Source organism: Nestor notabilis, unplaced genomic scaffold (assembly GCF_000696875.1).
Source record: "Nestor notabilis isolate BGI_N333 unplaced genomic scaffold, ASM69687v1 scaffold3757, whole genome shotgun sequence".
NCBI classification, from domain to species: domain Eukaryota; kingdom Metazoa; phylum Chordata; class Aves; order Psittaciformes; family Psittacidae; genus Nestor; species Nestor notabilis.
Window position 1 is genome coordinate 6,845 of NW_009937634.1, and position 15,689 is coordinate 22,533.

General features: G+C 40.5%; 1 protein-coding gene across 1 annotated transcript in view; it reads right to left on the minus strand.

Annotated features, from left to right (window-relative positions):
- The window catches only part of HERPUD2 (HERPUD family member 2), a 19,454-nt gene extending 3,776 nt beyond the window's left edge, over window positions 1-15,678 (minus strand). The window contains exons 1-4 of the mRNA XM_010018899.1: window positions 15,488-15,678; window positions 10,258-10,335; window positions 6,663-6,776; window positions 4,534-4,691 (exon numbers count right to left, since the gene is read on the minus strand). Of these exons, the coding sequence (XP_010017201.1) occupies window positions 4,534-4,691; window positions 6,663-6,776; window positions 10,258-10,335; window positions 15,488-15,634 (497 nt within the window). The 5' untranslated portion in view covers window positions 15,635-15,678. The remainder of the gene's footprint in view (window positions 1-4,533; window positions 4,692-6,662; window positions 6,777-10,257; window positions 10,336-15,487) is intronic.
- Between the last annotated feature and the right edge of the window lie 11 nt (window positions 15,679-15,689).

Here is a 15,689-nt window from a genome sequence, read left to right on the forward strand (position 1 = left end):
TAGTGAACTGTAGTAAACCAGGACATCTTTCAGGACAGCATGAGAGTATAAAGCATGAAGAAAAGCTTATTCACACTGCAGGCAGCAAAAGCTGAGACTGCTGTAATTGCACTGCAGACTACACCTTTCCCTAAGTAAGGCACTCCCTGCAAAGATATCATCAAGAGATTTCATTAGTCTACCAGGCACTCAGATATACAAGATGCCCAGAAAGAAAGATGGGAGGTAGACATTAAAATCTTTTCCATGTTACACATGAGTAAGTATTTCACTGTTATTCTGAACAGGAGCCTGCCATGCAACCCCATGACCTTTGCTAAAACTGTTTGTGTTTAGTCATAACCTGTTTTGACAACAGTCTGGGGGGAAAAAAACCCACAAAAGCAAAAGCTACTCTCCTGATACCACATTCAAACTGAGATAGTCATAGGCAATACTCTAGGTTTCTTTCAAAACCTGAAAGGGTGACCTGGCAGCCCTGCTGATGCTACTTACTTATGCATGGTTAACCTGATGGAACAACAAAGCTGTCAAGCTGCTACTGAAAAACATCAATCATGCTTTTATCTTTATGGCTGCAAGCTTTAAGCATGTAAGAATGTGTTTTTCCATACCCTGAACTAGCCAAGACTGAGAAATGAGACTCCTCCAAAATCCGTAAAACACCGACCCTCCCAAAACATTTGACCTTCAAAATGTAAAACGGATTCAACTGTCCTACAGGGGTGTCATTAAATGCCATGTTGTAACAAACCACTGAGCAAGGTCTCAATCGCAATCCCTCAATTTCACCTGGGGACGCAAAGAGGCAGGACTCCTCAGGTGTTCGAGCATGCCTATTCCTCCAGCTCAGTCACCCAGTGCTACCCAGCTTGCCTGAGTTCTGCAGTTCAACTGTTCCTCAGCAGTTACAGATTTCAGGGTGGCTGCTCTTTAGAACTGCTCAGCTGAGCTCAACAAGAGTTGAGAGGCCTTTGGGCTAACAACTCTTCCTCACAGATATATCTTTTAGAGGACTTTACCCTCTACTTTCTTCCAAACTCTTGCATAAGTCGCTTTCTTGACGTCTTAGAGCTGAACACTAGATTACGAAACCAGTCAAAGACAAACCACAAAAGATATCAGTTATGTCATGTTCTTGCTTTTCCCATTCAAGTATTCCTTTTTCTTTTCCCCCCACCCCAACAGCTTTTCTGGGAGATGGGACTTTTTGAGAAGCAAGACAAAACTTCTCAAGGTCTGACTCCATCAGTGAAGAAAAAGTAAACATCAATATTCAGGAACTAACTGGCTTCTGGCTTGGAATGCCACCTAGCACAGCAGTATTTTGTTTGCTCATCAAAAATCAGAATGAGGCAGATGTTGTCAATTATACAGCTATTACAGCTGCCAGGGTATTAAGTCTGCTTATGAAATAGAGGAACAACTCCAAACAGGGTGATGTATTTCAGTGAGAACAACCTCTCTGAAGGAAGAGGCTCCTCTCAGCAAAGCAAGCTGGCTTGCTGGTAGAAGGAAAAAGGCAAACAGCACGTGTGTTCTCTTCATCTTCTTCCAAAAGGAGGAGAAAGAGGCAGGAAGCATCAAAAGACTGGCACCAGAGCAGAGAAGCAAATTGGATAGACACAAGCATTCCAAGGTTGAGAACAAAGCAGAGCAGACAGCAGAAGAATAGTTAGGTCAAAGAACAGTTTTCAAGGTTCCAGTGGTAAAGGCAGCTTCAGAACATTCTGAAAAGAGAGACATGCTACTCCTTAAATGGCTAGAAAGCTCACGATTACTTCTTCTGGTCTTTAGAAAACATCTAAAATGAGCTAACTGGGATCTGATTTGAGGGTAAGGTCAGACTAGTTCACTAGTGTCATCATGAAGATACTGCTCACCATTAGTGGAAAAATAAGACTTCTTATTCAGACTTAAAAGCTCCATCTCTGTCATCTTCACGACTGACAATAACTGCATTTTTTTAATGACCTTGACCCACAAAGACATCTCATTTAGTGTTTGTCTCGTGTGAGCCTGGGATACCAACGTAAGTGCTATTTCACTATCCCCCACTATGTCATTTGCTCCTTGAAAAGAGGAAACATACAGCAGGCAAAGGCTACTAATGAAGCAAGGAACTTCTGTGCTAGAACATCCTGCACGCTGGCAGCACATCATTTTGCTGTTCACTTTCAAATATTACTATGTACACAGTATAAAAACATCTCATCAAATGGGCTGCCCACACGTGACAATCTCACTGTCCTGATGTTTCTTGCCTGCTCACTGCTTCCAAGTACTCTCCACTCGGAAATGGAAGCCATCTCAGGACTGAGCCCATCTGTGCTTTGTGTACCTCATGTGTAGCACAGCTACTAAGTCCACAGGAGCAGACAATGCTGTGCTTGCTCTCCACAGCAAAAGACTAACTTGGTAGATAAAGAAACCATTTTTGCCCAGTGCCCCCAGATAAAGACTTCTAGAAAACAGTATTTAAAAAAGCTCAAAGGCAAGAGAAAGTTTTAAATTGCCTCCTTCTTCCTATTTTAATAGCATGAACTAAGTGTTTTCCCAAGGAAGATTCAACTAGCACACTGAAGCTTTGTGCCAGGAACAGAAATAACCATTAAAAACATCATTTAATCACCTAACATACATGTTACTTATTTGTACAAATTACTTTACTAATGAAAGTGCTGCAAAAAGCTCAAGACCCTCACATGCATTTTCAAACATCTAGAGACCTTTCACTACAGCAGAGCCTATAGCTCATCACACAGCTAGAATCAAAGCATTTGCTCATGAAACAGTAAGAAAAATCCACAAATCAATGCAAACTCTGGCTACAAATATTCATTGTTTCTAACGAGTCTCAGCCTGTGTATAAATCACATTAAAGCTGTATTTCGTTGCCCAAAACGGTGTTCAAGAGAGCAGCTAAAAACTAGAAGACATTTCTTATTGCTCGAATACAACTAGCAGTGTCCTGAAGCAAACCCAGATGTATCTGAGAAGTTAAACAGGTTTTTCAAGAAGACAGCAGACTATAGCAGGCACTGGCACAGACTACTGGGAGTTGAGCAGAGCCAGTGCCCAGCAATCTGCAATGAACTCAAGTTCTGGTAGTGTTCCATTGAGTTACTTCTACAAAAAAAAAGGCCTATGATTGTTTAGGGTTCATTTATGTTGGCATTTCTGTTCAGATCAGGAATACACTTCTGAAGCAAATCACTTCCTCTTACTACAGTTGTGGTTGCAGCACAGAACATTCCTGGATCACCGAGTGGATTCCTTTTGGATTACAGTAAACTGAAAGATGTAGTTGAGGTACACTGCTCATGCACCTTAACCACAAACAGGCACCTATTCCAGGTGACCAAACTGGAAATAGTCCAAATAAGACAGAAAACCCTGACGTGTGTGCAGTGCTGATGTCTGGTTCTCAGCACCTCTTTCAGTCTACTGAAAACCATTAAAACTTCTTACAGGTTACACAACACTCAACAAAGTGCTTCTGGAACTAACTGGATTGATTTACATTACAGCAAGCAGAAATCTTGACAGCCAATCTAGTGTCACCTAGCTCTGCCATAAAGGCAAGTGTCTTCTGCACAGATGCATGTGGTCAGAACAAAATAACTGCTCCAGTTTCTGCCCAGCTTTTTATCTTTCAGATCAAAAATTAAAAGGACTTGAAATAACTCAGGGTGAAAACGAGTGAGAGCAGTAAAGTCCAGGTTAACTCTAAAAAGAGAGCACGGAAATTGAGCTGAAACTGCATGAATTTTCAACAGTTCTTGACCTCTGTTTTCCTTCCAGCGACAGAAGGAATTGTCACTGTTAGCAGATTCACAGGTTTGCTTTGTTTCAACATTCTCCAGAGAAAATCCCTAGAATCTATACAATACTAGGAGAATGCCTGGTATTAAAAATTCCTAAAGCTGCTTTGTAAGTAAAAAAGACAGAATTTGGAAGTTACACAAAAGATCTGATCTGGCAATGTACACTAGTTAACACTTCACTGGTATACAGCAAAATACAATTCTCTAGTACATACACAAGAACTTACATGTACCCAGAACACCTCCATGTCATTTCTACAGTTAAATCCAATATGGAGAAGTGAAGAGGGACATCTCTTCTGTGTCAAAAACTAAGAACCATCATATTTTGGTAAGAATTTAGTCTTGATGAGTACAATAAAGGACTAGAAAAGGCAATCAGAAGTAGCAATTTCATCAGCTACATTACTACCTACATATCCACTAGGTAAGTATTACAGCTGCACTTAGCAAGAGAAAGCTGAGGGCAGAAAGCATTAAGGAAAAATCAAAAGCAGCCTGAAGGGGAGCACCAAGAACACTTACTCTGATTGACTCCTGGCTAAAAGCATTAATGTTCGTACAAAAATGTTTCTAATATGACTTATGCTTCCAGATGAACTAGCCAAATCATACTGCAGACTGTGGAAGAAACATAACTGTAACTGAACATTTACAGTACTTGAAAGAGTATCGAAGAGCTGAGGACTGCTTCAATCTCACTTACCCTTGCATTAAATAAGGGAACTGGTGGCTTAGCATGGGATTGCTTTGTGCTTGTGGAGGATTACGATGCCTCACTCCATCTGCGCTAGTGTTCAAAGATGTAGATGAAGCTTCTTGGTTTGGGGCTGAGGCAGCAGTTGATCCAGAACGGTCTAAATTCTTAAAAACAAACAAAATTGAGGTTGGGGATCTTTTTGCCACAGTTACAAGATTTACTACAGTGCCTTAAAAAAACCTCTTTGGTTTAATGTTTCGTCACAAGTTTTATGGAGAACAGAAGCACCAGGCATGTCTTGTGGGGTTTACTGGGTCTGGCAAGCCTTTAGTAAAAACAAGTTCAAACTTGCACTCAGGTGTACATATAAAAAAGTGAAGTTTTCCAAAGGACTCAACACATGATCGGTCCCAGAGAAAACCACAAGTCATTTCAAAGAGCTGAACCAAACTGAAGCTTAACTGACAGGGTATTTAGCAGCAATAAAATTCTAGGGGCTATCATTAACAAAAGTAACTACAACCTCCAGATATGACTTTATAATTCAGAGACAACAGTGCCTGCAGTGGCTTAAAATACCATTCCTCTGTCCTTGCCTTCCCTTTCTCCATCATCTTCACTGTGTCAGCTGCCCAATCCAAACTGCTGCGAGGGAGCAGTGGGTAGGAAGAGGGAAGGAGCTGGGAACTACTCAGGCTCCCAGGAGCACACCTAAAACTAGCACGTCAGACCTTCAATGCTTTCCTAGATCAGTATTTAACCCTGGAAGCATGTCAATAGCTGACCTTCCTCATTCTCTGTCACCATAACAAGACTGCAATTTGGCCATTGAGATGCATTGTTTTATCTTTAATAAATCCCCAAATCCTGTTGCTAAGCATTACTGTAATGTTTACTCAGTAGAAAATCATCTTCAACTTTGACAGCTCAGGAAGTGAGGAGGTGCAATGACTTAACACACCCGTATCACATTTACCCTACACAGGAAAACAAGAAAAATTTACCACTAGACAGCGGGGGGAGTAAAAATCAAAAACAAATGGAAGAACAAAGGCCATTCAGCTTTGGGTTTAGGTTGTTTCCTTCAAAGCACTATGAACTTAACACTATACATACAGACTGCCTTAAGCAGTCATTACTACAGTCACTTAAATACAACATTTGCAACTGAGCTACATAGCAATAAAATGATGACAAAGCAGACCTCCTGTGTCCTGTCTGCAGGTATAAATACAGCCTTTGAAAAGACAAAGTAACCACTGTCCACTCTCTACTATTCCTTCAGCTGCTCGTGTTTCTGAGTGTTTCACTGCAGTCTATACAGTACCCTATAAACAGAATGAAGACAGCTTATTACTGGAAAGGTATTTCTCATATGCTGATAACTGACACACTGCAGATGAGAAGTGCCTACAGTGGTACTGTACACATTCCTTTCTGACTGCCCTTCACGGGTCACTGAAGGTTACTGCCAACTCTGGGAAAAGCCAAGAGAATCACAGTAATGACGACCAAGTCTTCAACAGAAATAATAACTGCATTTCTGTTAAAGCAGAGTACAACCGAAGATCATCATCATTTGAGGGGACTGGGAAGAGGGGAAGGCTCAAAACACCCTAAACAAGAGTGTTCTGTGAACAGCTGGACTAATAAAATGTTAAGAACACTTCCTACTTCTCCCTGTCTTACAGATACTTACCACTGCCTTGAAGCCAATCCCTGTCAAGCGGAATGAACGCTTGCCAAGCTCCACCTGCCTATCTCATAACAAGGGCATTAATTTGACTGATGTCTCTTCAGCAGTACAAATCTTCACAAAATAAATAGGAACTTTTATTTTTCTTAAAAATCTCAATACACTGCTCAATTTCTGCCAAAGATACAGGGATATGGAAAGAAAAATGTCCTTTGCAATAAAGAAGCACTAAAAACAAAGAACAGCTTAGCAAAGTAGTGCTTTATCATCTAACAAACATAACTGTGTTACAGTTTGGAAAAAGGTGATCTCTGTTTAACTAAAGTGACACCCTGAAATAATCCAGTCTAACTGCACAAATTCATAGAGCAAGCTCTACTTTCACACCCTTTTGCAGAAGAAATACATGTCCTGTGTAGGAAAAAAAACCCCAACTCACTGAGCTACTGCTGGAGGCTGAAGCTCCATGACCTTCTCTGCTGGTGGTGGGTTTTGGAGAACTTGGGGGTGTCCGGGAAGTACATACCAGATGAACCATATGATATTCATCTTGCTAAAAAAGAAATGAAATAAAGACATTGAAGAGCTAAAGCAACAGTATTTGAACAAGTTACAAGCAAAAATGGCTTAAACACCCCCCGCCCCACAATGCTTTCAAAGTTGCATTTGAAATCAGTAAAGAAATATTATACAAAGGAAAGAGCAGAAAGCAAGTCTTGAGCCTAGCACATGAGAAGTATTTCACAACCAGTGTTTTCTTAGCAGCAGTCCACAATAACATATTGAACATCCACTTACCCTCAGCCTTCCCTGGAACCAAGGGAAGACCACACAGAGAAACATGAGGAAGCATATCACAAGCTTTAACCTTCCTTTTGGAAAACTCTCAAACCCCTTTTGGGCTCTGTTTCCCTGAAGTTACAAATGCTGCCATTCCATTGAGATTTAATGAAGAGTGTTAGGCAATAAACACATCAGGGTAAATGAATTCCACAAGCAGACCAAGATTAGAAACAAAATGTACCAGACGCTGCCTCCACCTCACTCCAGACTAAGCCTGGCTCAAGCCTAACTGGCAGATGCCCAACTGAAGCATCCCTGCAGATACTTCACACTCAGGAAATGCTACTCGAAGCACTAGATGAGACTTGAGGGTTCAAACTTCACTAAGGGAGATTGAGATGTGCTCTTGGGCAGAAGCTCTTCCCTGTGAGGGTGCTGAGGCGCTGGCCCAGGGTGCCCAGAGAAGCTGTGGCTGCCCCATCCCTGGCAGTGTTCAAGGTCAGGTTGGACACAGGGGCTTGGAGCAACCTGCTCTAGTGGAAGGTGTCCCTGCCTGTGACAGGGGGCTGGAACTGGGTGAGCTTTAAGGTCCCTTCCAACACAAACCAGTCTGGGGTTCTAAATATTTGAAAGTGAGGAGGTGAATGAGTGGCACCTCTTGAAGCCATGTCAGCATGCAAGCAACGAGGCTGTGCCAATTCTTCCTGAATACACTTCCCCCCCCCTCCCCCAATATAGATACCCTAACTTCCATCTGAAGCTATTTCAGTGTACCAAATGAAAACACCCTATTATATCAGCATGCCTGAAGCTTATATGGCCATAGCAACAAGAATAGCTATGACTGGATTTAAACTGCATGCTACAGCTTCCTCAGTAACCGAATTCTGAAGAAGAAAAGTCAAGCTGCAGTATTTAGTGAGATAACCTTCGGTAATGCTGGCTTTGGATTTTCTTTTAACTGTACAAAAACATGTTAAAACACACGCTCATTTTTAAAGTTTAATCTTTAGGAAGAAAACTGGGTGGGTGTTTTTATACACCACTGTGCACTGCTGCTAGCATAGCCTTTCCATAGCAGCATTGACTTAACCTCTGCTGCATTTATCAGCTTCTACCCAGCTCAGCCTCACTACTAAGTGCCATTTCTTACCGGTCAGTCAGAGTAAGTGATGACTGGAGAGCACTCAACGCAAGCGATCAGCACTCTGACCACGTCAAAAGCCTTTCACCTAACCAGTTATCTTCTTCCTAGGTAGGATCTTAAGCCACTTGGAAAGGCAAGGGAACTAGACATATTACTTGCAAGCTTACAGTGTATACCTTTATTCAATATGACAGTTTATTGCTGTGTGTATATATATATGTATGCATATATAACGTGACAGGCACCACTATGCTTGAAGAGTGTCACAACTTCCAGCCTCAAGGTATTTTCTACCAGTGAAATGATACTGCTCCATATCAAAGAGCAAGTATCACAAAGCTAAATCAGGAGACTGAGTAAATCCTCAGATAGTATTGAGAATTTAGAGCTAAGCAAGTAGGCAGAATATGGCAGAGAATGAGAATGAACTTAAGAGTAATGATATCTCTTTTCTAAACGCTCAAGCACAAAAAACTCCTTCCAATACAAGTGTTTAACTTTATGCTTAAGCCTGATGAGCATGTTTGAATTCACTAGATTTCAACTAAACCCAATGCCCACAGCTACTAAAATGCCTTTCAAGTGAAACATAGACCCTGTATAATGAAAGAAGGTGTTACTTAAGCAAAGTTTCTCCTCTAGCACATAAAGCAAAGTTGGAAATCATGTTTCCTAAAATTAGTGTGCTGTAAGTAGGCCAAGTGAATTTAAGGGTTTCAGACTTCATTTTGTCCTTAACATACAAAACTAAGCATTGAGGTGAGTTATTGTCAGCATTTCCATGAACTTTTCAGTGGTAAAGGACATACAATGGCTGGCAACAGTCCAGCTCTGGTTTTCTAGCAAACCTATACATGCTAATTTTCAATCATTTGCTGGTGAGCAGTTAACTACAATTTAATCAAATCTATTTCAGAATGAAGATTACCACCAACAGTGTTAGTCTGCCCAAGCACTACTCAGGATTCCTCTGCATCAGTTTCTCTGTTCTCAAGACTGAAGTTCAGTTCCCACTTTCACCAAAGAATTATTCTCTTACTAAACATTAAAATGTAACCCACCCATTCTTACAATCCATACTTTGATTTTTACTTAATTACATTACAGAAGAGTATTATTACCAATACCTGGGTACTGTCAGACTAGTAGAAAGTCTACCTATTTCATAGTACCTGAAGTACTTTCCAAATATAGCTATTGATGCAGCCTCATCTGTTTACAAGGAGTTTAAAACCTACTCAACACAATGCAGTATGTTTTCTGTTACCTAAATTGAGAAAAAGTTCTTGATGATCTGCCCTAACTATAATATTAGTCTATATATTTAAGAACTTTACTAACTTAATGGACTCCCTATTACTTGGTAGCACCAAACCAAACTACTTGATCCAATTTGAGAACCAAGTGCATGTATTTGAAGATTTCCTACATGTGATGTCACGTGTATTCAGGATTTGGATTTAAGTGTCGACTAAAGAATCCAAAGTTAGATGAGCAAAATTATTTCTTCCAAGATGAACGAGCAGAATAAAATTATATTTATATAAAAAAAGATATCTTAATATAGATACATATAAAAAGAAAAGCTTCAAGAACAAACTAACTTTGAAACATGATCAGGAACAGTTAACAGCTGACAAAACCAGGACAACAGTTTTCCTAGCAAAACCATTCAGGAATTTAGAATTCTCTTTTTGCATCTAATGTATTACCATTAAGTTGCTTACACAAGAGCCATTTTTAATGGCAGTTCTTGGATTTAAGTATGTACAAGAAATGATGTTCCAAACCAACAAACATGTTAAGTGATTCCATTTACACCACAGTGGGAACTGTCTAAAGAAGTTACTCTACACTACATTATCACTTACACAGCCTGCCTGCTCCCACCAATTGGAAACATGCCTCAATCCACAAGGATCACAATCCTACACACACAAGGGATACTTACTTGAAAATACATTTTCCAGAACATATCAACATTTTATGGTTACATCTCTCAATACAACAATGAAAATATAAAGCTAAACAACACAGATCTAAATTCCTATTTCCCAAAAAGGGGTTTTGATCAAATATCATATGGTGTTGATATAAAGCTTACTTTTCTGAGAACATCTTTCAGCTGCAGATGATCAGGAAGCAGTCTGCCAGAATACACCAGTCTCTGATCCTTTGTAGACTAGGAGATGGGACAAAGAAAGGAATTTAGCTTTTTCCTGCTGTACGGATATACAGCTGGAGATAACATTTGCAGATGAGAAAACCCTTGACAGTTCCAACCACCATCGGATAGCCTTAAAAACATTTCAGAGGCTTCACAGGTCCAACTCACAAATTCATTCTGCAAAAGAATTCTGCTATTATGCACTCAACAAGAGTGCCAAAACAGTTAACAACATTTAACTGGCAAATGCTGCTCAAGAAAACCATTAGGCAGATTCAGAAATTCCTTTCTTTTAAAAGGTGATTTGCTCTTTTCCCTGCTCCCATTCCCAGGCACTTCCTGAAAAAGTGGCTGGGGCAAAGAAATTAAAGGAATAATGCAAAACCAGCCCCAAAATTGTTAGTAGAATGATGGAATGGTTATTAAAATATGCAGAAGAAGGGCACAAATTCCAATCTCTTTCAACAACTAATTTCTCTTGTAAGTTCCTGCCTCATATCCCCCCCCCCAAAAAATAAAACCAACCCAAAACAACCCCCGCCCAAAAAAAAAACAGCACCCCCAGGAGTAGTTGAACTACTGCTTGCATCCTAAATACAACAGCAGTTATTACTTCAGAGAAAGCACTAACATAAGCAAGTGCTAAATGAAGATATTTAGGCTAATATCAGTGGGACAGACAGGCAGTAACAGCATGAAATATCTGAAGAATGAAGACATGCAAACAGCTGGTCTTGTATCTCACTCACTCAGCCTCCTGCTGCCCCCTCTGCGGTCTTATTCATTCTAACCCTAAAACACAAACACCTGATAGAGATCTCTGAATCAAAAAGCTTTCAGAGAAGTTTAATTAAATTTCTTTTTGCAATAGCCCTTTCCAGATTCCCAGTAACTTAGCAGAACACAGGAAAGCTGGAGAACTTGGGGGGTCTTCCCTTCAATATAACTACTCTAAGCACATGAAAGTTCACATTAAATCTGAGAAGCTTCTGCTTTAACTTCCCCCCCAATTCATACTAGCCATTCATGATTACATACATGTCTTTAAAGTATTAGTGCATAACCTGCCATATATAGCACAGAACTGTTTATCACTTCTATTGAAGAGTCATTTTCTATGTTCTTCTGCATTTTCGTGTATTTTTAATGAGTGACATAACACACTATTTTTGTAAGTCTCACTACACAGAACCAGTTGTCTGCAGCTCCAATGAATAAAATACTGCAGTAAATTCAGCTTCAACACTGTGCTATTTCTATTCATGTTCAAAACAGCAGCAAAAAATGCCTGTCTCGTGTCAGACTAAGTTCAAATGAACTATACCATTTTGGTTGCTGCCTTCAAGAGGGAACAGGTTGCTAGCAAAATACAAGCTTACTCGCATTTTGTATTTGGGAAAGGCCTTCTTAGGAAGGCTAGAGTTTGCAGCATGCATCAGTATCACTAGAAACGTGGATTTCCTATAAGTAAGAAACATGTTGCTTTAGAATGAGCAGTGGAACCAGAAGCATCAGAAACCTGTCTCTGGGTCCTGAGACAGATTATCTGGAGATTAATTAGAATGGAGAAGCAGTTAAAACAAAACAAGTAAAACACAACAACAAACCACACCCAAATTCCAAATCTTTTTATCATCACCCAACATGGCGATGGAGCACTCTTGCCTGTCCCACTCATAACACAGTCTTCTAGACAGTCAAATTCAGATTCTTCTCTTCAGCACCTTACCTATGAACCTCTCCTCAACTCCATCTAATTTACTACTTCTCCAACAAGCAGTACAAATTTTTTTTGTCATATGAATACTTCACAGAAATGAAACTGCTGGAGTAAAATGATCCCTCAAAGCTGACTATTCCATAGCCTGCAGCAGCACCTTTCACCTCCCTACATAGGTTACACCTATGTTGAGTACCATTAATCATATTAAGCTAGAGACATTAATGGGGGACCAGAAGGCTTTAAACCACACACTCCTCCCTACATAACTTAAATACCTAATGGGGCACTACAGGATTATCACTTGCAATTCTCCGGGTGAAAGCCATCTTGGAATTCTGAGATGAGGGGCAGGGATTTAACAGCAGGTGGAATAAGAGGCAACGAATGTGAAAACACATAATTTACATTTATGCCAAAGAAAATAGAAAAGGCATTCAAGTGATCCTCTGCCAGAGGAGGTTCACTACCAAACCTCCTGCTTCAAGGAACAGCATGCTCACTGTTAGCCCAAACACTGAACTGTGGTGGAAAAACACTTTAAAAAAATATATATATGTAAAATTACTCAGAGTGCCCCCATTTTCACATGCAAACATGTAGCATCAGATAAAATGATTCTAGAACCTAAAGTTTACAGTGAGATGGCAGACAGTTTCCAGACCATAATTCAAAAGGTATGTGTTTAAAACTAAGAATTCGACAGCTAGTGGTTTGGGTTTTTTCTTCCATTTTCCAAGCAAGACTCCTGCTGCAATGCTTAGTGAGTCCAAGTCAGCTACACACAGCACATTACCAAGACCACCAAACATGAGCTAATGCAGCAACTTCCTTTAGAAACACAGACGATCTCCCAGCTACCCTCTTCCAGCTACAAGATATTCATCCTTTTGCTCACTCAGCCTCTCTCCCGTAGGAAATAAGAATCCAAACCACCACATCTGGTTAGAAATGTGGGCAAAGCATAGGCTAGATAACAGGTACTACAGGAAATGAGAATTTAAAGTTCATGTTTCTAGGTGTAATCGATGCAGTGGTTAATGCACTGACTGCAAGAGCTGCCAGACTGACACACACAGGTTGATTTTCCAAGTTTTCCTAAATAAACATTTCAGTTAGGGACACTGTAACTGCAGTACTCCATCTATGAAAAATTGGTCCAGTCAGGGCAAAAAGATATTGAGGGATGTGAATCTTAGTACAGACCCACATACTAATCTAATACTGGTTTAAATCCCACTTAGCTCCTTCAATGACTTGCTAAAGTAAGTACATACCAACTTCAGTAACAACTAAACCAAGTGAAATCTGCCTATGGAATGTGTATATATTTAGCCACACCATTTACACAAATTAAGCTGGAGAAACAACAAACACCACTGCTTCAGGGCCTGACTTCTTGTTTGCACATTTTAACCACCTTATTTTCTGAAGATACCTTCTTAATAAGTTGTAAATTTAATGACAACAGTTACAGTCACCATCAGCCTACTGACTCATTTACAGATGCATACAGAATGAGTTAAAAGTCACATGTGAGCACTTGAAAGACTATGTATGTAGCAGGGATAGGAACTGGTTTCTGTTTTACACCCTGAACTTCAAGAGCACTGCAATACCTGAGAGAACATCTGTGTTCTGATGCACTCTTAAAATAGCACTGTAACAGAAGTTGTTCTCAGGACCCACAATACTCAAAGAATGTAGAAATTTGATGGACAAGCTTTTGACACTGGTTTTTCTGGTTTAAAGAAAAATAAAGGGGGTGTGTGTGTGATTTAAAAATATTTGGGAAAAGCACAATGTCAAAAAACACATCAAGCCAAAAATGCACTTTCTGATTTTACTATACATAGACGTTTAATGGGATGTCTTGCTTCTCCTCCCCATGGTCTTACTTTAATTCAAAGGTTCTATATAATAAAAATATGGTGTTCATTTACCAGTTTAAATGCAAGTACAGTAAACCCAGATTAAATTGGAATCACTGTGATAATTTTCACTGAAGAAACTCCCCATTCTTTAATGGAGAATGATTTTGGGGGCTTCTGAACTAGGAAGTTAATAATGAGAGGCATGCGGAGGAATCAGTTTTCAACAGGAGAAAGATGTTCCAGGAAACTGAAACTTAATATTCCACTACTGGTTCAAACCTACTGTGCAACTTAAAAACCTCCTGTTCATCAAGGATTCTTCGCAAGAAGCAAAGAATCATCGGGTGAGTCAGAAAACGAGTGCCTGAACACAAACACGTCACAGGAGGAGATTCTAGTGAGGAGGAAGCAGCAGCAACCAGCTGAAGTCCTGGATTTGTTTCTTTCCCTGCAGATGGGCTCCCAGAGCAGAGCATTACTCACAGCAGTAACTAAATCCACAAACTCCCAAATACTGCTTAACAGATCTCAGTGCACCAGAGACACAGCCTCAGATGTTGATTGCTTGTCTTCTTCTTTCTCCAAAAGGCAGAAACCCGCCCTGAGACACAAAGCTACTATTTTATCACCAATGCCAATAATTGTCCTGTTAAATTAGGTGAATGCTAACCATTTACAGTATAAACACACCCTTTGTCTGATGTTTTCCACAGCAAGGTCTAGGCCTCACATGCTGCTGTTGCTGCAGTGTGGAAGCTGTCATTCCTTTTATATAGGGCTTCTGGCACAAGTTTTCAAGTATACTGTTCTGTATGACTAACAGGTACAGTACCATATTTCTGTTACTGGTGCATGGGTTTTCCTAGCCTCTTTGCAACTGACACATGTAGAACTTAAAAGAATTTACAAATAAGCCATATTTTCCTCAGGAAACAAAAACAAAACTCCACAGTATGTCTTTATATTAAGTTTCAAAGTACAAATCATATAGATACGATATTATATCTATATGGTATCACAGAATACGGTATATCTACGATATTCTGTCATTCATAGAATATCTGAGAGCAAAGGCTTCAGAAAACCCCTCTGTGCTTTAAAGAGGGAAGTAATTGTGGAGGTTCAATTCTGTGTCTCAGATATTATGAATACACATCTACCTGCTCCACATCTCGGTGAATTCACTAGGTGGTGATAACTTTAGCTCTATTGCTTACACTGCAGTCACTTTAGACAGAACTTTTCCACTTAAGAGGCTAATCTTAAGTTCAGTTAACTGAGATACCTCAACCCCAGTTCCCAAAAAGATGAATGGAGCCTTACTAAGCTCTTCAGCGATGCCACCTTTCGGGATGCTACACTTCATAACCCATAGGGAAGAGCAGCTATTCTGCATCGCCAGCTTCCCTGAAAGCCGAGCGCCAGGCACCACCTTTACACCAGCAGCTCCCTGGCACTGGGACTGTGTTTATCCCCCAGGGTCCCTAAGGAAAGCCTTGAGCAACTGCCCTCAAGTTACCACAGCGCCAGTCTTACCGACACGACGAAGGGAAAGGGCTGGCCACCAACTCACCGGCTTACTGGGGTACACTTTGGAGAGGTGAGACTTCAGCTTGCCCACAGTCCAGTCCAGAAAGCAGTTAATGGTCTGGTCGGTGTATTTCTGGTTGGGGGCCTTGATGATGAGGGTCACCGGGTGATCCACGACGCTTTGGTCCATGCTGAGGAGAACCGGGCAGACGAACCCGCTCGAGCCTTTGGGCGCTCCGCGGAGT